Below are 21,241 nucleotides of genomic sequence, written 5' to 3' on the forward strand. Positions count from 1 at the left end.
ATGAATGGAAAACAGCTTTCAAGACAAAAAGGTTTATATGAGTGGTTAGTCATGCCTTTTGGATTATCTAATGCTCCTAGTACTTTTATATGCGCCTCATGAATCAAGTTTCTGCAACCTTTTCTTGGAAAGTTTTCAAGTAGTATATTTTGATGACATACTGATTTTTAGCAACAATAAGAAGAATATATTTCACATTTATCTCAAGCCTTTAAGGAACTGCAGGACATGTTTTGTATGTGAATCTAAAGAACTGCACTTTCTTTACAAAAAAGTCACTTTCTTTTGGGATATGTTGTGTCAGATACTGGTATTTCTATAGATGACTCTAAGGTGAAAGCAATTGTAGAATGGCCTACTCCAACATCTATATGAGAAGTACGAAGTTTCCATGGGTTAGCTTCCTTCTATAGAAGATTTGTGAGAAATTTCAGTACAATTGCAGCTGGTTTGACAGATTGTTTGAAACATGATACTTTTGCATGACTGAAGAAGCAGATAAGAGCTTTAATATTCTCAAAGAAAAGTTTTGTAGTGCACCTGTTCTTGCCATGCCAAATTTTGATAAACCTTTTGAGATTCATTGTGATGCTTTGATAGTTAGTATTGGTGTTGTGCTATCTCAAGAAGGACATACAGTTACATCCAGACGCGTCCAATGTTGCTTATTTGTTTTCAAGGAAGTAGTACATTTGCATGGAATTCCCAAGTCAATTACTTAATTCTGATCGAGACACTAATTTTTTGAGCTACTTTTGGAAATCTTTATGGATGCGTTTGGGAACTAAACTTCAGTATAGTACAACTGCTCACCCTTAAACAGATGGACAAACTGAAGTAGTCAATCGTTTTTTGGGAAATATGATTAGGGCCAAGGTTATTGGAGGAAAATAGAAGCAATGGGACAATTTCCTTCAGAATATGGAATTTTCTTATAACACTTTGTTAGATCATTGATCGGTCGAACTCGCAGCGTTTCTATCTCAAGCATGTTTGTCAATGTTAGTGATCAAAACTATAAGTCTTGATTTCTAGCCTATCATAGCTAAGGTCTAAGATAGAAAGTGTAGTTGAGATCAAGATTTCCATGACAATCATCATACAAGACGAAGGACTACTCAAGGAACTGGTGGATCTTCATCGACTAAAAGGTATGTGGAGACTTGAACTTATCTGTCACTCAAAAGTCTATTTACTTTATCTCCTACTCTTGAGACAAAAGTCGTTTTGATATATAGACTTTGATTATACACATTTGCTATTTCGAGCCGAGTTTACCTCGCCTATGTATTTCTCGAAATATGTGTTGGTAAAGCTTTCGCTTTAGCCAAGTTCATCTTTGCCTAGTGACGAAAGTCATGACAAGTTTCAATCACTTTTTGAAGTTGCTTATTTTGACGAAAAATAGTTTGTGAATAACAATTATTGAATATCAACATCCTCTAAGAATGTTTCAAATGATTGAAATGAGAGTTTAGACTATATAAACATTTGGAGGATATAAGCATTGTTTTGGAAACACATATATGTACAAGTACTTATTGCTTGAACCAAAGTTTGCGAACTTTGTTGATCAAGTGAAACCGGAGAAGTGCGTGAGCTAAGTCCGCAAACTGGCGAAGTTCTCAAACCCGGGAATTTCTGCTGGAGTTGGTGAACTCTATCCGGGTACTTAAGTCCGCGAACTTAAGAAGGTTATGTCTAAAAACGATATTTGTGAACTTATTTTTATAAACTAAGGAATGCAATTGCAAACCGTGGATTTATAGTTCATGAACCGATTCGAGTGAATCAAATCGTTTTCGCTTCAATCGTGTCTTGTTTATTACATGAGAGTTCCTTGCAATTGAACAACTCTCTAACTAGTTCATTTGAGTCATTTGAACTAGTTATGGTGAATAAGAATATGGTTGATACGAAAGTAATCATATGGCTAACCTTTTGGTTAACTTTTCGAACCAACAAATGTTAATGTTTGGGAACGGCTACATAAACCCAAAATGAAACATTTCAATTGTGTGTAACAAGCTAAGATTTCAATCTAACGGTTGAGAAATATTATCTTGAATCTAATCAGGTTTCATCTAACGGTGAATATTGAATGCTTTGTTACTAAGCTAACATTGATTGCAAACCCTGATTTGTATATAAGGGAGAACTCTATCAAATGGGAAACCTAATCCCCACACCTTACGTGTGATACTAGTTGCATAGCTAGAGTAGTTTCTTCTTCTAAACCAGGTTAATGACTTAAAGACTTCATTGGGATTGTGAAGCCAGACCGATACTACTTTTCTTGTAGTTGTGTGATCTGATCTTGTTGTTTCTATCGTACGAGTACAATTGTAATAACTGGCTTGAGATTGATATCTCCGATAGGAAAGATATAAAAGAAATCACAAAAACTTCGTCTCATCGTTTGTGATTCCATAATATCTCTTTTTGCTGCGTCGATTAAGATTATTGTGAGGTGGTTCATAATACTAGGCTGTTTTTCGGGAATATAAATCCGGTTTATCAATTGGTTCCTGTTCACCTTGATTTATCAAAATACGGAACAAAACTCGTAGGTACATTCGTGGGAGAAGGATTTATCTATTACCGTAGACTTTTCTGTGTGATACAGATTTTGTTTATTTAAGTCTTCCAATTTGGGTCGTATCAACTCTTAGTTGTGGGTGAGATCAGCTAAGGGAAAAAGTACGTAGCATCGTAAACGGGGATCAGAGGCGTAAGAGCATAACTGTACCTTGGATCAGTGTGAGATTGATTGGGGTTCAACTACAGTCCAGAACGAAGTTAATTTGGAGTAGGCTAGAGTCTGTAGCGGCTTAATACAATGTGTGTTCAATATGGACTAGGTCCCGGGGCTTTTATGCATTTGTGGTTTCCTCGTTAACAATTCTGGTGTTATAATTGAAATAATATAGGTTGTGCGTTGTTCAATCAATTAGAATATCTGACCTATTGGGTTGTTGACTTAAAGTGATTGACACTTGGATATTGGTCTTTGATACCATCCAAGTTATCTCTCTTTGATAAAGACTCGCAGAATTCTATTTGCATGAGTAAAGATCAAATCGAGAGATTGAGAGATAAACTCTTTGTTATACTTTTTTTCTAGATTGAGTCTGACTGTCTAGTTGATTCTCTAGAAAGTATATTGGAGTTTTTCTATACAGATTTATCGAATTGTTGAGTGTGGTTGTTAGACCCCCGCTTGTTCACACTTCAGTCAATCGATCTACAGGTAAGACACCTTTTGAGATTGTTTATTCTAAAGTTCCTAATCATATTTTGGATTTGGTAGTGCTTCCCAAACTGCGTAAATCAAATGCTAAGGCAGATAACTTTGTTGAGAAATCTTCACTCATACATCAAGAAGTAAAGTCAAATCTTGAAGATTCTAATAACAAGTACAAAGAGGATGCAAATCAACATAGAAGACTTAAGAATTTTAATAAAGGAGAATTGGTTATGACTCCTAAAAGAAAGATTTCCTACTGGTACTTACAATAAGACCAAGATGAAGAAATATGGACCATTCAAGATTTTGAAGAAAATCAGTGACAATGCATATGTTATTGATCTTCCTTCGAATTGGAACATCTCTAATATCTAAAATGTGCAAGAAATATTTATGTCATGGAGAGAATGAAGTTCTTTCTACACTTTAAACTCGAGGGAGAGTTTCTTTCAAGAAGGGGGGACTGATGTAGTACATCTTTCTTTGTATCAATAATAACTGTTGATCCTTTATTTCTGTATCAACCATAACAGTTGATCCCATACGTACATATCAACTATCATAGTTGATTCTTTACGTCTGTTAAAGTTTACTTGTCTTGCAAGTTATTTTTTTTCCTAGTTTACTTAGATTTCCTTTTCTTTTCAAGTTTAGTCGGTTCTTGTGAACCTATTTAAATGCTATGCCTTCTTGTTTAAACACATCTTATTATTATTATTATTATCAAAATTGATTATCATATTTGCATGTAGAATCTTGATCCTAGAATCAGTTTTCTATTAAGTTTCTGACGAAACTTAAGTTTATCTTACAACCCTAGCAACCAGTTAGATATATCTTTATCTGTGCTACACTACATACCTTTTGTTGATGAAGTTCTTCCAAGCTCCTCGGTAGATATTCGTCTTCAATTGGTAAACGTCGTGAAGTCTAAGATAAAATACACATTCTATCTTAATCCGATACATAGTTATAAGTAGACTATAAATCACGTATATAGTTGTGATCAACTAAACTTGACAAACAATCTTGAGATAGAAACGCTTGGGAGTTCGACCGAGCAGTGCTCTAACACTTATAATTTTGGTTTTATTGAGAAATTTACAAAATGCTTGTCTGATTCATTTATTTTTGGGTATTTTATTTTACTTCAGTCACCAATATTTATATGAAAAGTTCGTAATGAATGGTGTAATATATCAAGAAGGCTTCCCTTAGAAGGAGAGATATGTAAAACAAAAGTTTTAATTTGCACAAAAAAAAATTATTTGAGGATATTTATGCAGTCATGCCAATCAAATGATGATTCGGGTAAAACTTTAATATATTAAGTCACCATTTTTGTAATTCTGCTCCATCGAAACAATAACACTTCTCTCGTTGTAAGAAGTGGAAGCAAGTTAACATCTGTCCTTTTTTGTGGAAAGTGTCAGCCTTTTGTTACCAAGAAGGTAAAATGAGATTCAAAACAAATCGTAGAGGAGCGTATTTATTTGCTTCAGATAATATTATCTTGTTAAAGTACGTAAATTTTCTCTTTTTAAAAGAGGAAAAACCTTAGGATAGTACATAATATAGTACTCGATTTTGAAAATCGAAACGAGTTATAGTATTTTATAGGAACATTGCACTATCATCGATTCAAAGTATCTCCACCAATTCTTAACTACCATCCAAATTTACATACTTAAAAACCATTTTGGAGTTCCTAAAGAACCAAATGTTATCACAGTGCCTAATTAGTTTTGAAACAAAACTAATTGTTTGATTGCGCAGGGTAGTGGTTGGATCAAATCCAACCATATGATTTCATGAACATGTAAGTCTAGGTTACATGAACTAAATCTGTCAAAATAATAGTGTCTTAAACCTAAATCTAGGTAACAAAATCTTGAGTAACAGTATAATTTGCATAACTGAGGTTTTCCAGAACGAGTCTTTTAAGGTGTGAATCAGGATATAACGGACTGAGTCGACATTTGAATCTTGGTATTAGTTACTGGAGTCTTTGTAACAGTTGTTAAGGAATATTAGTAAACCTAAGACTAAGACAAGTAAATATAAAATTAAAAATACCCCTAAACCAGAGAGAAGATGAAATCCCATTAGGGTTTTTGTTTTTGTTTCCTGAAGGTTTGAAAACTATCAATCTTGAAACCTTTCTTCTATTACCGATGAAAAATAAGCTCATTGGAACCTGATTTATCACTGAAATATAGAAATATCAAATTTATGGTAACACGGAACATCGCCAGTGACAATCAAAAACCCAAAGTAACATGGTTAGAGGAAGAATCTGAGGTTATCGATAACAGATATTCAAGACTGGAAGCAAATCCATGATCTAGTACGGAAAGTATATAATGTTTGAAATAAAACAAGTAAATCTATAACATAAACAAAAATGATGCTGGAATCTGAAAGACAAGTTTCCAGAGACATTGTTGTAGCGACTTGATTTCTATTGCACCAAATTACGTAGATAAAGCAATAACAATACCGATTAACCACAAATAGGTAACGAAAACTAAGAAAACAATACAGGGACAAGAGAAGTAAGGTCAGAAGGTTGATCATGGTTATTGATATGCTCAGATCGGCTCCTCTCAAGCAGTAAATTTTTTTTTGTTTTAGAGGTTTTTTTGGTAGAGAAGAGGAAAGAGAAAGAAGAAGAAAGACACTATACTTAGATCGTCTGTTGTCAAAGAATTTAGGACATACATTTCCAATAAGCATATAATTTATCAACAATAAATAACTGGTAATTTATCTTGGCCAGAACAAAAAACTAAATCCAAAATATTAGAAATATTATATGGCATTTATTTGAGGAAATTTTTTCCCATTTAGTTCAGAGTTTTGATTTTTAGCATTCATTTACTTGTGAATAAACGTTATTTGATTAGATGGATAATTCAAATATGAATTTATTTATGAAAAGAAAAAAATATTTTTCAGAGTGTTTTATTCCTCTAATTTGTTATTCCTATAATACTTTTTAACATTATATTTTTAACTTTACTCAAAATAGAAAATTAAAAAAATTAAAACATATTAAATTTATATTTAAGAAAAAATACATTGGAGCCTAAGTTGTTACTAGAATTCCTTCCAGTTTCTTAAAATAACTTCAAATTCAATTTTTTAATAATGCTAATAAAAAAGAATTTCACTAAAATATTAAATTGATCCCCGCATGTAATCACAGTTTAATCGTCTTATATTATGCATGCTTTAAAAAAACAAAAAAGCAGATTTGATTGCTTTACTCGAGTATCGTATATGTCCACTGCTAATCCTAGTGGGCTTCCACCTTACAGGCCTAAGACCATAACTAGGCCCAGATATAGAATTTGAATTGTCAAAGGGGAAAACACTCATCAGACATGTATCTCCAAAAAGTCAGTAAATTACATGTACTAGTTAACCCTTGTTAATCAACAAAGAAAAAAATACATCAAAATAAATCTCTGGATTGATGTTTAAAGTTTTACAATTAAAATTTATAAATTAAAATAAAAGAGTAATAATAAAATAATAAAATAATAATAATATAAAATGTCAAAACAATATATTTATTAATTTTAATCGTTAATGAATATGGTCTGGTATTTTTGTAGCTACTGGATTTTTTTATCACATAAGTTGAATCTAGAAGATTACGTAAATAAATAAAATAATAACGGATTTTGATTTTGGGTCGGAATATCAAATCAATTTACTTTTCCCCGACCAATTTCAGTCAGATGAAAATTACGTAAATAAAATAGTTACATCAAGTCTGATTTTGTAGGATTGCGTATATATGTATTATTTGAAATTATGTTTGGATAAAAAAATATTTGATGTAAATTATGTTTTCTACGACAGAAGCAGCTTTATCGTAGTTGAAGCAATATTAAATAGTTTTGAAATCCAAATGATAGGTAGGGGTGAGTATTTGGCCAGTAATCCGTGGATTTAACAGGGACCAGCCGTTTATTTGCGGATGGATGCCCGGACCGTTTGTTAATTGATTGGATGGATGGAATGTTTGAAATCCAACGGACAACGGATTAGGTCCGGATGCAACCTTGAAAATCCGTTGGACATCCATATCCATTAAATTAAGAGTATTTATATAGTTCTAGAAAATTCTATGGATCATTTAAGAATTTTTAAGATGTTTGTTTGGGGTATTGTACATGACATATTTATATTTGTATACATATATAGGATATGTAGGTTTTATACGGAGTCATTTGTGTCAGCTTTTTTTCTTTACTATAAATTTTAATTAAAACAAATCCATTGGATTATCCGCATCCAATCAGTCCATCCGTGCATCCATTGGATATGGATTGGATGCGGATGCCAAATTTAAAATCTGTAGTGCAATGGATTGAATGCGGATGAGGCGAAAACCGGTCCATACCGGCCCATGCTCACCCCTAATGATAGGTTTGCTTGGGGGCGTAACTATTTTCTCCCGCTGGAGCCACCCCCAATAAACCATATTTTTGCTACCTAATTTTAATTGGGCCTCAAAACCTTTAAGGATTTTAAGCATGTTTAAAAGTAGTCAAGCCTTGAATAAAAGATACTTCTAGAACCATTTTTTGGAGACCATGGTTTTTTGGGGACCATGGTTTTATTAGGCCACCTACCCTACAATGATAAGGGATGTCCTACCACTATTCCTACTCATCAAGTTTACTAATTTGCCCTTAACCTAATTAACATTAACCCTAACCGTGATATATTAACCTAATATAAAAAAAACAAAAAAAAAACGCTGAAACCTAACATTGACTCTTCTCTTCCTCTCTTCTTCTTCTTCTTCTTTGCAAAAACGTTTCCATCATCAATTCATCGCCGATTAATCAACCTAGTATAAGAATGGTCCGTCGAAAGCAAACCATGCGAAAACCAGGAAGAGGTCCATCATTAGGACGTTTAGCTAATCAACCCAATCAAATTGAGGAAGAAGAACTTGTACCGGAGGAGCAGCTAATTCGTCGTAACACAGGCAAGAACAACGCTGAATCTTCCATGGGACCGATTAGAGGGTATTTCTCGACAAACCCATTCTTTTTAATTTGTTTTTCATTGATTCAATTGAATAGAAATCATGAAAATAGGCTTCAAATGGTAGATCCAGGAGAAGGTTCGGTTAGATCGTGTTTTGTATTTGCTAACCGAACTCACTGAACTCAAGAACACGAAGAACAGTTTGGTTATATGTGATTCGGATTATGTAACCGAACTCTAGAGTTAGGTTGTTTCGCATAGCCATTGTAAAATTTCCATTTAACCGAACTCTAGGGTTAATAGCACAGAAAGAAATTTTTTAGGAGTTCGGTTTGTTAGCCAATTTTTTTTGTAACCGAACTCTAGAGTTCGGTTGTTTGGCAAAGAAATTGTAAAATTTCCATTTAACCGAACTCTAGGGTTAATAGAATGGAAAGATTTTTTTTAGGAGTTCGGTTTGTTAACAAATTTTTTTTGTAACCGAACTCTAGAGTTCGGTTGGCAAAAAAATTGTAAAATTTCCATGTAACCGAACTCTAGGGTTAATAGTATGGAAAGAAATTTTTTATGAGTTCGGTTTGTTACAGAAATTCACAAGTAACCGAACTCATAAGTTCGGTTTGTTCGCAAAACATTACAAGTAACCGAACCTTACCCTGAATCACCAATTTGTTTTAGTTTGCCTTTTTTTTGTGAGTTATTCCTAATATATTTTGTTTTCTTTATTAGTGTCAAAGGTAAGAAATCCAACCAAGAAGATATGATAACTCCTCCGCCTAGAGGGGGGGTATACTTAGGTGCCAATAAGCGTGGAACCAAATTTCCTGTCAACCAAGACGATGTGAATAGAGATAATGTTGACAATGTCATTCGACAAGTAAATGAAGAGATTGTGGAAAAGATTGGTCTCCAAGAACACAATCAAGGGGGAGAAGATGAACCAGCTCAAGGAGAAGATGAACCACCTCAAGGAGAAGATGAACCAGCTCAAGGAGAAAATGAACCAGCTCAATGATAGGGAAATGGGGGTGGCGATGATGAGGATGGTGATGATGAGGAATATGGAGACAAGGATGGAGACAAGGATGATGATGAATCAGAGGAGGAATCGGATGAAGAGGCACAAGCGGAAATAGTTTTAAAGAAACCTAAAAAGGCGCCTAAAAAGCCTTGTGCTAGATATTCATACATTCTATCTCAGGATTTGTGTTTGCCGCCAAAGAATCCAACTTATGGTACTCCAAGAGATGGCGGGGAGGTATTGATGGGATACAAAAACTCATGGGCTGCCAAGATCTTTGCGACAAAGGTATGGTTCAATCTTAACCATCAAGATTTATATTTCTCAGTCATTTTATTATATTTTGTCATATATTGTTCTTTTCTATATATATTAGTATATAAGATATGATGTTGTTTTTTTAGGATCATAAAAATGTTGTTCTTGTTCTGAAACGTCAGAAGAACAAGGTTTGGAATATACGAAATGAGTGTGATAAGGTCCGCTTGGCGGTATTTGATTGTGTACTATGGAATGGGATACAACATACGCACCAAAAATTTGATGTTGTCGCTGTTACTGCATTTGCTGAGAGGGCTTATCCAGAGACGAATACCTTTCATCTACCTTTTGGTGAGATGGCAATAACTCCGGATGATTGTTTTAGAATCACAGCCCTACCAATTACAGGAACAAGTGTTCGAGATGGCTACAATCCCTCGATGAGTTATGAAGTTCTTGAAAACTTAGTGGAAAGGTGTCTAGGATGGAGCGATGAAAGGCACATTGTGAGTTTAGGCGAGCTAACAAAGAGCCTAAGGAAGGTGATGAGTATAATGAGTTTGAGGAAGATCGCACGTACAAGAAGAAGTTGGAAAAGATCAAGCTCAAAACCTTGTTTGATGAGTTTTCAGGGACGAAAGATTTGGTTACTGAAGGAAAGTTGGTGATGACATAGGAGAATATTAAGCACCATGTGACTGCTTATTTGTTATATCAACTTGGAACCATCTTCTTACCTGACACTTCAGGCCACGTGGTAAATCCTCATTACCTCCAGCTATTGGACCCCTTGGATGAGGTGAACAACTATTCTTGGGGCATTGCAGTTCTTTCATTCGTTCAAGCAGAACTTAGAAAAGCTTCGAGGCTTAGGAGTCTATATTTTGGAGGCTTATACACCCTGGTTCAGGTACCCCGTTAAATTATCGTTTGTGTGTATGAATATATAAGTGAATGAATGTTTATTGTTACTAATCATATTGCCTATGTATTATTTGTTGCCTCTTCGCATAGGTTTGGGTGTACGACCACTTCCCTAAACTACAATTATCTCATGCTGACTCTCCTTGGCCTTACGGGAAGTTCACGGCTGGTAAACATGAATTTTTGAACGCACAAGAAAAGAAAAAGGAAAAAAAGGTGTTGGAGTTGAGGGAGACATTGGATAAGTTAACACTGGAAGATGTGGTTTTCCATCCTTACAGAATTGTATCAGATGAAGAGGTGGAGGATGCTGATGTTATTCATTTCTCTACTATTGCGGGTTATAATGGACCGTTGTTTTATCCTGGGGGTTGTACGATGTATAATCCTCGAAGATTACTTAGACAACTATCTTGTGTCCAAAGTGTCCCACAAGTTGAAAGATTCAACTTCAAGGTGAATAAGGTCGGAACTAAGAACACCGAGAAGAATTTTGACCCCAAATACGATCTTGCTCCATCTGTGGACCACTGGAAGTACTATGAGGATTATTTTGTTCCAATCGAAGAGTTACAAGATTCGTACTATGAGCCAAATGTCGCTGACGATGGATATATGGAATGGTATGAACATATATCTCATCCTCGTGTGATAAACAGTGTCCAACAAGCCCGTGCTGATAAAGAAAAAGTGACGACAATGGAGAAAGAGTCTAAGAAGGTTATGAAGGCTACCTCTATGAGTGGTGATAAGGCCTTGAGCTTGTGGAAATCTGCGGTAAGATATTTACTCTTATTTTTGTTTTTCAAAATGTTAAAAAGTATTGAAAAATAATAGTTACTTGTGTTTTTGATGAGAACAGGTGAAGGAAAGTGCTAAGTTGTTGAAGAAAATGATGGCAAAAATCCGGAGTGGAGAGCCGATGGACACTCGACAACAAACATACCTCTACAACCAATGGACTAATGTTTTTAATCCAAACCTTGTCGATCCAATCCAGGTTGATCCAATCCAGACCATGCCGTCGAAGAGGAGTCGCCGAGAAGGGGAAGGTTCAAGTCGGATGGTTCAACAACAAAGCAGTGGAGATGACACTCCTAGTGATGAAGGAAGACCTATAGCTCCTAAACGCAAAAGTAGAAAATTTTCACGAAGAGGTGGTGATAAATGAGTGATTGCAACAATTAGTACTTTGGTTTCTTATGTTTAAAAAACTAGTCAGTGGATTTGGTACTTTGTTTTTTACGGTTGGAAGACTTTTTTATTGCGGATTTGGTAGTTTATTTCCTTATGTTTGGAATACTTATATATTAGTCTAATATATGATGTGGATTAGTTTGGCTATGTGACTCATATGTGTTTCGTTTAACTCAAATTTTTAAGAAATTATTAGGAAGTTCGGTTATTTGACTAAATTGCGTTAACAACCGAACTTGATAATCACAAGGTTCGGTTCTTTCGGAGATTTGGTCAATTAACCGAACTCAACAACAACAAAAAACTCCAAAATATCCAGGAGAAGGTTCGGTTACCTGGTATTATCTTGCAGGTAACCAAACAGACGAGGTTTTTTTTGAAGGTTGAGTTCGATTACCTGCAGAAATTTCTATGTCACCGAACTCAAGCCTTGAACTCCTGATTTATTTTTCAAGGTTTGAGTTCGGTTACCTAAACTATTTTACAAGTAACCAAACGTAAGCCTTGAATACTGATTTATTTTAAATGAAGAGTTCGGTTTGATCGCAAAGAAATTGTAAATTTCTATGTCACCGAACTCTAGGGTTAAAAAACTAGTCAGAATTTTTTTTATGTAACCGAACCTTGCTGTTATTCCAATTATTTTGAGTACGGTGAGCACCGAACAATGACCTATTAGTTCGGTTTGATCGCAAAAAAATTGTAAAATTACTATGTCACCAAACTCTAGAGTTCGGTTACCTATACAATTTTACAAGTAACCGAACTCAAGCCTTGAAATTCTGATTTTTTTTTAAGGTTGAGTTCGGTTACCTACACAATTTTACAAGTAACCGAACTCAAGCCTTGAACTTCTGATTTATTAAAGGCTAAGTTCGGTTCGATCGCAAAGAAATTGTAAAATTTCTATGTAACCGAACTGTAGGGTTAAATTACTTAGAAAGAATTTTTTTTATGTCACCGAACCTTGTTGTTATTCCCATTCTTTTGAGTACTATAAGCACCGAACTATGACCTACGAGTTCGGTTCGATTGCAAAGAAATTGTAAAATTTCTAAGTAACCGAACTATAGGGTTAAAAAAATTAGAACAAAATTATTTTTTATGTAACCGAACCTTGTTGTTATTCCCATTCTTCTGAGTACTGTAAGCACCGAACTATGACCTACGAGTTCGGTTCGATCGCAAAGAAATTGTAAAATTTCTAAGTAACCGAACATAACGCTGCATGTCAGAACTTCCATTAATATGGAGTTCGGTAACCTGCATGTTTGGATCAAGCAACCGAACTACACCTTCAAACTAGTTCGGTTACTTGTTCATCTCACAAGGCAACCGAACTACACCTTCAGGAGAGTTCGGTTACTTGTTCATCCTCACAAGAAAACCGAACTACACCTTCAGATGAGTTCGGTTACTTGTTCTTCATATAATGTAACCGAACTTCTCAAAATCCAGTTCAAAAATTGACAGTTTTGGGGAAGTTTTTACCAATTCAACATACATTTTGAAGATTAAAAAATACAGTAGTAGGAGAGGATGGAGATGAAGAATCAGATTCATCACTTGAATACTCGAAGGGGGTGAATTGGAATTTTTTTTATTTTTCATGTTTTTCTCCTTCATCTTCTCTAACTCTACTCTCACAATAATTCTACTCAACTAATAATAAACCCATCTTTTAATTTAATCTCAGTAATTGTTTTTAACTAAATCATTTCACTAATCATAACCTAAAATTAATTAAAAGGGTAGATTAGGTATTAAAGAAATAACTAGATATGGGGTGACCTAGAATTACTTCCAATGTCTTTACCCAAAATAGAACCATGGTCCCCTAAAAAAATCATGGTCCCAAAAAAACAGTTCTACTTCTAATTCCTCCCCTGGATTTACTTTGTGACAATCAAAAATTTATCTCGATAGAAACAAATAGATGGATCTCACTTTAAACGCACCAACCTCGATACACAAACAGTTGTTCAAAGACCGTTGAATTTTTCGATGTGTCTAGCATCACTTTAAACACACCAACCTTGGTCATTCAGATATTTTCATCTACGAGAGAGCAAAACAACCTTACCTGTGGATTTCACCCGGCCCAACCCGAATTTTAGCGGGTGGATCAGAATTTTTGGGACATGAATAAATTTCTAAAATCGGCTGTTTTCACGAGTTCGACGGTGACGGTACATCACATATCCGTTGGACACCCGGTTCAGAGCCGATGAGGTAAGCATTTACTGCACTGTGCCTGGTAGGTATCATATGAAATATTGGAAATCAGGAAAGAAAAATCTAAAACCATGTGTTTCCGGAATATCTTTGTTTATCGATTAAAGTCGTAACAATTTCTTTAAATATTTTTGTGTCATTGTGGACGAAGATCACTCACATTTCATTTGGTCGTACTAATAGACTTGCACACTTGTAGTATGACTGGAAAAATAGGGCAGACTATCATAATCCTAAATTATTGAAAAAAATTGTTGCACGTACTAACCATGTGTAGTTATTTTTTAATAAAATTCATCAATTTAGCCGATTTTATTCGCTTATACCTGTAGGTATCAAACTCATCGGGTAATGAACTAGAAGCGGGAGCATAATATAAAATCGACCATTTTGATTGATTGGAAGCAGTTGATACAATATCCGCACCCACCCATTCTTTGATCATCCCTACTTTTAGGATATTCTTTATCTAACTATCCTGGATGGACCCGAACACCCAAAATACTTCACGAACAATAATTTTCGAACGATTTTTTTGGCACCACTCCATTTTTGGAGGGAAATCATGATTTTCATTTGACTAGGTCATTTGGAACTAATTTGAAACAACCCTGATTCAAATATTTATCCTAATAAAAAAAATTACTCTTTCTAATTAAGTTAGTGTGATGATTAGTTGAATCATTAAGTAAAGCTAATTAATCATTACGGTAAAATCAAACCAATCAGTGCTTTTTTTCTTTTTTTAAATAGTGGTTATCGAGAGAGAAGAGAATAAGGGTTCTGGAAAAAAAAAATCTTTTCTTTTTTTCAATCCCAACCTTCAAACTACTCAGACGTACTTCAACTTTAGTTTTTTATTGCTTGAATTGGCCAAAATTTTCTGAAATAGGGAAATTTTATAGCTTTATTTGGGCCAGGTCAAACATGTTCGGCTACAAAATTTGAAGAACAAGTAACTGAACTTGTCTGTAAATGCAGTTCGGCTAATGTTACTGAAGGCACATATAGCCAAACTTAGTTGTAACAGAGTTTTGCTTTGTTTGACTATTAAATTTCTAGGATAGAAAGACGAACTTTTATTATGGGGTATACAGAGTAATGTTTGGTTTTGTGGAGTCTACCAATTTTGTAGATGAACTTTCATTTTAAAATAAGTGAAAAAAATTATGATGTAATCGAACTCAATATATAAGTTTTCGGAGAAAAGTTAGGCTATGAGAAAAAAATTTGTAAAATAATTGAACTCAACATATAGGTTTTCAGAGAAAAACTCAATTGAGAGAAAAATTTTTTGACTTGTCCGAAGTCAACATTTTTTCTTACAGAATAAAGTTCGGTTAAGAGAAAAATAAATTCAAGTTAACCGAATACAACAATGAGTGCTGTATACAAAAGTTCGGTTAGGCAGCAAAAATAATTCTTCCTAACCGATGTGTTTTTTTTGTGTTCAACTAGGTTTTTTTGCTTAAAATTTCTCCTTAACCGAACTATATCCGCAAATTCCATTTTCACCCTGTTTTAGTGACTAGTACTCAAACTTATCAATCAAAAACGAACTAAAAATAATGGGTTTATGAGAATACATAATAATGAGTTTTCTTATAAAAGATTGATTAATTAATCGACCACGACTAACGTTTATAAAAAATGGGGAAAAGAAAAGGAAAGAAAAATAAAATAAAAATTTAAACTCAAAAGTCCGCTACCTAGGTCAGGTTTGATTGTTCTGTTGTTAATAATTTTTTTTATTAGATTAGAAGTATACATGGTTAGTGTAAGTTAGTCATTTATAGGGTAGACGGCCTGAGCACATCCTGGTCACCACAAAATTAAGGAGCGCCCAAAAAATTCGTTCCAACTTTCATGTTACCAGTTTGTAGCCACCTTATAGACCCAAGCCCAGAACTGGACCTATATAAACCATGGTATTTCTGCTATTTTAGTACTAGTAGAAGCCAAATTCAGTGTGGCATGAGAACCAAGTAGAAACCGATTCGGCGTGACATGATATTAGTAACCCGCGCCCCTTACTCGGAAATTGGTCGCCGAGTGGCTAATGTAGGACAAATTCTGTAAAATCACGAAAAGCATAACAATTGATTAACCAAACAGTAGGATGAAATCCAAGTCGTGGCTGATTCGCTTTTCTTATGTATTTCTACAGCTAAAGCTCGAGCTCGTGTATCTTGAAAAAACGATATTCGAACCAAATGATTAATTTTTTAAAGCTAAAATCTTAACCTTTTGTATATTTTTTTAATTGATTTAAACATCTTAACCAAACCAAATATGTGTGATGGCATGCACTTTAATGTACTGTACGTGGTGGTAGTTGCCTTGCCAGGCATATTGCATATGTCGTACGTATAATCATGCATGTATACTACTGAACGCAAGCAAGCTTAAGGGTATTAGATGCTGTTGGGCTAAAGTTAAATGGATGACACTGAGTGATGCATGACTGTAAAAATACCAAAATATGCAATCAGAACCTTCTGAAAAATAAAAAGGTCTTTTAACAAAAGTTAAAGAATTGGTACCAATTGAATGACTTGAGCAGATAGTAGAACACACTCGAGGATATTTCTTTTTTGTAAATGGTCTTCTTTTTATGCATTTTTGTGAACAGTTACGTATAGTTTGACAACTTGGATTAATTTCTATGGTTAGGAAGCCCCAAACAAGCATCCCGCTGCAAATCGCTTCTGAAAGAAAGTTGGAGATTTATAGGATTCAACATGGCATTAGAGTGAGTGTACCACATATACACCAACTCACCCAAATAGAGTGCTACATGAAAAACGTACTACATGAATTGGGTTCGCTGGTTTTGTTATCTCTCCCGGAGGTCAGCAGGCAACTGGCATTGAGTCATCTGAAACTGATTACATGTGACAAAAAAGATATGATCTGGAAATTCTAAGAACACGATACATCCTTCATCCTTGTCTCCGTTCACGTATGTGTAAAGTGCATATAATGCATTTCCGAATTCCGATAAGTATATAAATACTGTTGGAGCATAGCTTATGGAAGAAAGAAAGAAAGAAACAAACAGATGAAAACTGACTACTGAAAAGAAATACATATATCGATATAGCATTGAAGCAAAGACATGGTCACATGGACAAAGACTTTATAACCTAAAATTAACATTCATCATGATCAGTATACAGAACTTAATTTTCCAAGTACTACTTCAAGCAATTACTATCATATCTCTCTACCAAGATATCGTCTTCTTCTTAATTGTATTAACACATCAAAAAAAAAGAACAGCACCATTAAATGAACCAAAAGCTTCAATGAGAAAATGCACCACACCAAAAGAAGAAGTGAATTAAAAGCAAACATCAACTCAACAAGGATGAAAACTGGGGTATGGAGTAGTTACTTGTTCTTTCCAAGTTGCACTCTGAACACACACATTTCAGGAAATGCATTACACTACTCCAATGTCATACATACCCTCTCCACAATGTCATAAATTTCCTTTTCACTTATTCCAAACAAGGAACAAAATCAAGTTCCCAAAATTATTCTAAATGTCTAACATTCCCATAAGTACCCACTGTTGATTCTCACACAAAACATACAAAATAAAAAAGTTAAATTACTATATATGTAGTTATTAGCTAGTTCCTTTCATGAAAGAAACCCTAATAATCATCCCTTTAAAAGAACTAACCCTAGCTAGCTGGCTGCATTACTTATAGTAAACATGAGTCAGTGTATATTCCTTGAAGGAAAAGAACAAAGATATCAAACAGATGCCAAGAACAAAGAAAGAAAGAAAGAGACAATTTAAGACTCTAAATCTGAACATATTAGTAGATATTCATTATGAATCAACAAAAGAAACCAATTAAAACTTCATTGATGAAACAGTCAAGTTACATGCAGTAGCTATACTGAGATAAATCCATAAGATCATTGAAAATAATTACTATTGATCAGCAAAGTTTTCGTCTAATGTATATAGTAGAGACTAAAGGGTCTAGCTAATCTTCGATATCGTCATCATTAAAGGATATTAATAATCTCCGTATAATTAATCGCGACTCGATTAGTAAGAGGTAGTAACAACATACCTACAGGGAGATATTTAGAAGAGAAGATTAAAAATAAGTTGACAAGTATTAGTCATTCATTCATTCTTTCTCATAACAATATCTTGAAGTAGCCCATGATCCCTAAGAGCAACTGCAGTGGTGCGAGTATAACCAAAGATTAAAGACCAAAAAAAACGACCAAAAAATAGTTTAGTCTGCAGTGTGACGCTACGGGACGAAGACTAAATTTGATCGAGCGTAAAATAAATCACCGCGTGAAAACGGGCGGATAATCCAGTTACGTTTGATTTCTGGGCGGACATATAAATTACGTTTGAGACGAGCGTACGTTAAATTTACGCCTGACGACAGGCGTAAATATAAATTACGTTTGATGTGGGACGGGTTTCTAAATCACGCCTGAGTAGGACGGACTTTTGGTGTACGTCTGAGTGGGACGGATTTTTGGCATACGCCTGAGTGGGACGGAGTTTTGTTGTACGCCTGATGATAAATGTGGCGTAACAAAATTTCACGCTTGAGTGAGAGAGCCATTTGTGCAGCAAAAGATTTAAACTTTCTATACTTGGAATTGTTTTTAATACTGAATGAGGTTTGGGCAAAGCTTTATGGGTAATTAACATGAAACGAATGAGATCTCTAATAGTAATCAAATGGGTTTCACTCATTTCTCTGTAGGTTCTAATGATCAGGCGTAATACAAAATGAATAAAAAAGTTTTGTTGTACAAATGTCCGTCTGATTATGGTCAGGCGTAATACAAAATGAATGGGCGTAAAATCTATGTCCGTCTGGGTGGGACGGAGTTTTGGTGTACGCCTGACTGTGACGGAGTTTTGGTGTACGCCTGAGTGGGACGGAGTTTAAATCAACGCCTGGCTTCGGGCGGATTTTTCCTTCACGCCCCATGAAACGTACATTTCAGTTACGCCCGTCTCAAACGTAAAATTTAATTACGCCCGTCTAACAAACGGATACCAAATTTACGTTTGTTAACAAACGTACTTTAAATTTACGCCCACCAACAAGCGTAATTCAAATTTACGCCCGACTATATTAGGATTTGGGATTTGGTCTCGACCAAATATGGTCTGGGATTTGGTCTTGATCTGGGATATGATCTTTTACTCCGTCCCACTGCGGTACAAACTCAGCCCAAATTTTTAGTTATACTCGCCCACTGTGGATGCTCTAAGCAGTGTGGACGAAGCAGTAGTATTTGGTGACGACGCTGAGGTGCAAAACCGACGGCCCTCAGATAAATTCACAACGCCCATACTAGCATTTGTAACACAGTTAGCCGTAGCAGTAGCATCACTACCAAAATTCAACGGTGACAAGTTACGAAAATACGGTGGTACTTGTTGGTGGTGGTGTGGGTATAGATGGCTTCGTGTCATTTGCATTGGCACACCACCGATAGACGAACCAAAACCACATCCAATCTCTGATTGCAGAAACCCAGCAGCTGAAGCACTTCCTCGAGGCATAACAGGACTTGTATGTGTATGTTTCCCTTCATATGTAGTCACAACAATCGTCGGATCATCACAAGATCGTTCAACGCGCTTCTTAACACCACAAGACGCACTCGTGCAGCGGTAATAACTCCTACAACAACAACAACCATAATAACCAAAAATCAAATTCTGAAAAATGAAACAAACTATTAACCCACAGTAGTTGTAGGGTTTGGCTTTAGTTACTCATGGTCATGCATACAAAATTCAGTATGAACCCCACATTAATGGCCGGCCATAACTGATAGGACGATGAAATTGATGGAAATGAGAAGAAAATAAAGAGATTAAATGGTGGGTGTGAAATTTAAGTACCTCGGGAAAGGGCTGTTCTTGACAGCTTTTTGACCGTACTTCCTCCATCTATAGCCGTCTTCTAGATGATCAACCTCACTTTTTGTCATGAACGCAAATCTTGGTTCTCTCTGTTTCTTGTTCTGATTCCCCTTCTTTATTTTACCATTTCCTTTCAAATTCGACCTTTATAATTTTACACAAAACAAAAATTTAAATATAAAGTCGATAACAAAATCATTAATTACAATACCATGGATTTCAATTCTCATATAAATATCTATAAGCTCTGAAATGCATGGTGTATTCGTAGTGTAAGAAAAAACTAATAAAGAATAAACAATTACATACTGTTGTTTCTTCTTCTTGTTGTTAGTAGTAGTCTTCTGATCATCATCATCAAGTTGATCAGGATCATCTTTAATACTCGCCATGATTTCATCATTGGTTGCTTCATTTGGTGACGAAGAAATCGATGAAGGAGTTGCAGGCAAGTTTAACACTTCCGATGTAGTAATCGACTCCGTCGGTGGTGGTGGTTTTTGTGATTGTACTTGTGAAGATGTTGGTGGTGGTAATGGCGGTGGTAGTGATAAACTGGATGCTGATGATGGTGTTGGTTGTTGTAGTAAATCAAATATAGAAGGATGATGAGTACTAGTAGTAAAATCCTGAATCCCTAACAAATCCATAAACCCTAAACAAGTAGAAGTAGAAGATGAAAAAGTTGAACCGATCTTCTGATGATAATCCATTTCAAATAAACTTGATAAACTGTTACTAGTACTCATTCCATGATGATGATGATCACCAAATGATGGTGTTGCTGTTTGAGTTGTTGTTGTTCCCATCATCATCATCATCATATTGTTGTTATGATTCTCCATATGATCTGATTCAAATTTCCTCTCCATCATCAGACCATTTTTTTCTAGCCAGAGAAGAGAAGAGAGAAAAAGTGGAGAAGAAGAAGAAGAAGAAGAAGGTGTGAATGAAGAAGAAGAAGAAGAAGAAGAGAGGAGAAAGAATATTTTTGTAAAGGATGGATGATTCAGTAGTATTCTATGTATTAGAGAAATGTATGTAGAGAGGGGTTTGTGTTTTATGTGTATGTGAAACGGATTGAGATTAGGTTAATTTTAATTAGGACTTAAGATAATGGTGGTGGTGGATATTGATTGACTGGCTATAGGCAGTCAACTAGAGGAGGAGGTGACTAGGATGATGGTGCACGGATTAAGCTAAGCTTTGGAAAGGCCGGTGTCGCAATAAATGCATCAAAAAGTATTTTGTCTTTACAAATTTGGCCGTAGGGATGTGGTTTTGAGCTTTGCTTTTATACGATGGGAAATGCCATAGGGGTGGTGGTGGTATTTGCATTCACATGATGAAGAGTGAAGACAGCTTAATTAGTACATAATATATCCCATTAGCTATTAATTTTATCTTTCTGGTT

The 21,241-nt window shown here is 35.1% G+C and overlaps 1 protein-coding gene across 2 annotated transcripts; it reads right to left on the reverse strand.

Moving 5' to 3' along the window:
• Positions 1-17,742: 17,742 nt before the first annotated feature.
• Positions 17,743-20,892, reverse strand: LOC113327723 (WRKY transcription factor 71-like). Of its 2 annotated transcripts, XM_026574859.1 has the most exons (5): positions 20,802-20,892; positions 20,137-20,765; positions 19,807-19,971; positions 19,168-19,582; positions 17,743-18,096 (listed from the first exon to the last, which is right to left on the reverse strand). In XM_026574859.1, exons 2-5 carry the CDS (start codon positions 20,700-20,702, stop codon positions 18,046-18,048), a joined length of 1,197 nt encoding a protein of 398 aa, XP_026430644.1. In that variant the 5' UTR covers positions 20,703-20,765; positions 20,802-20,892; the 3' UTR covers positions 17,743-18,045. The 2 variants fall into 2 exon arrangements, with proteins under 2 accessions (XP_026430644.1, XP_026430645.1); XM_026574860.1 differs by having other exon boundaries at positions 20,137-20,860.
• Positions 20,893-21,241: the final 349 nt, after the last annotated feature.

The sequence above is a fragment of the Papaver somniferum genome, unplaced genomic scaffold (genome assembly GCF_003573695.1).
Source record: "Papaver somniferum cultivar HN1 unplaced genomic scaffold, ASM357369v1 unplaced-scaffold_107, whole genome shotgun sequence".
Taxonomy (NCBI): domain Eukaryota; kingdom Viridiplantae; phylum Streptophyta; class Magnoliopsida; order Ranunculales; family Papaveraceae; genus Papaver; species Papaver somniferum.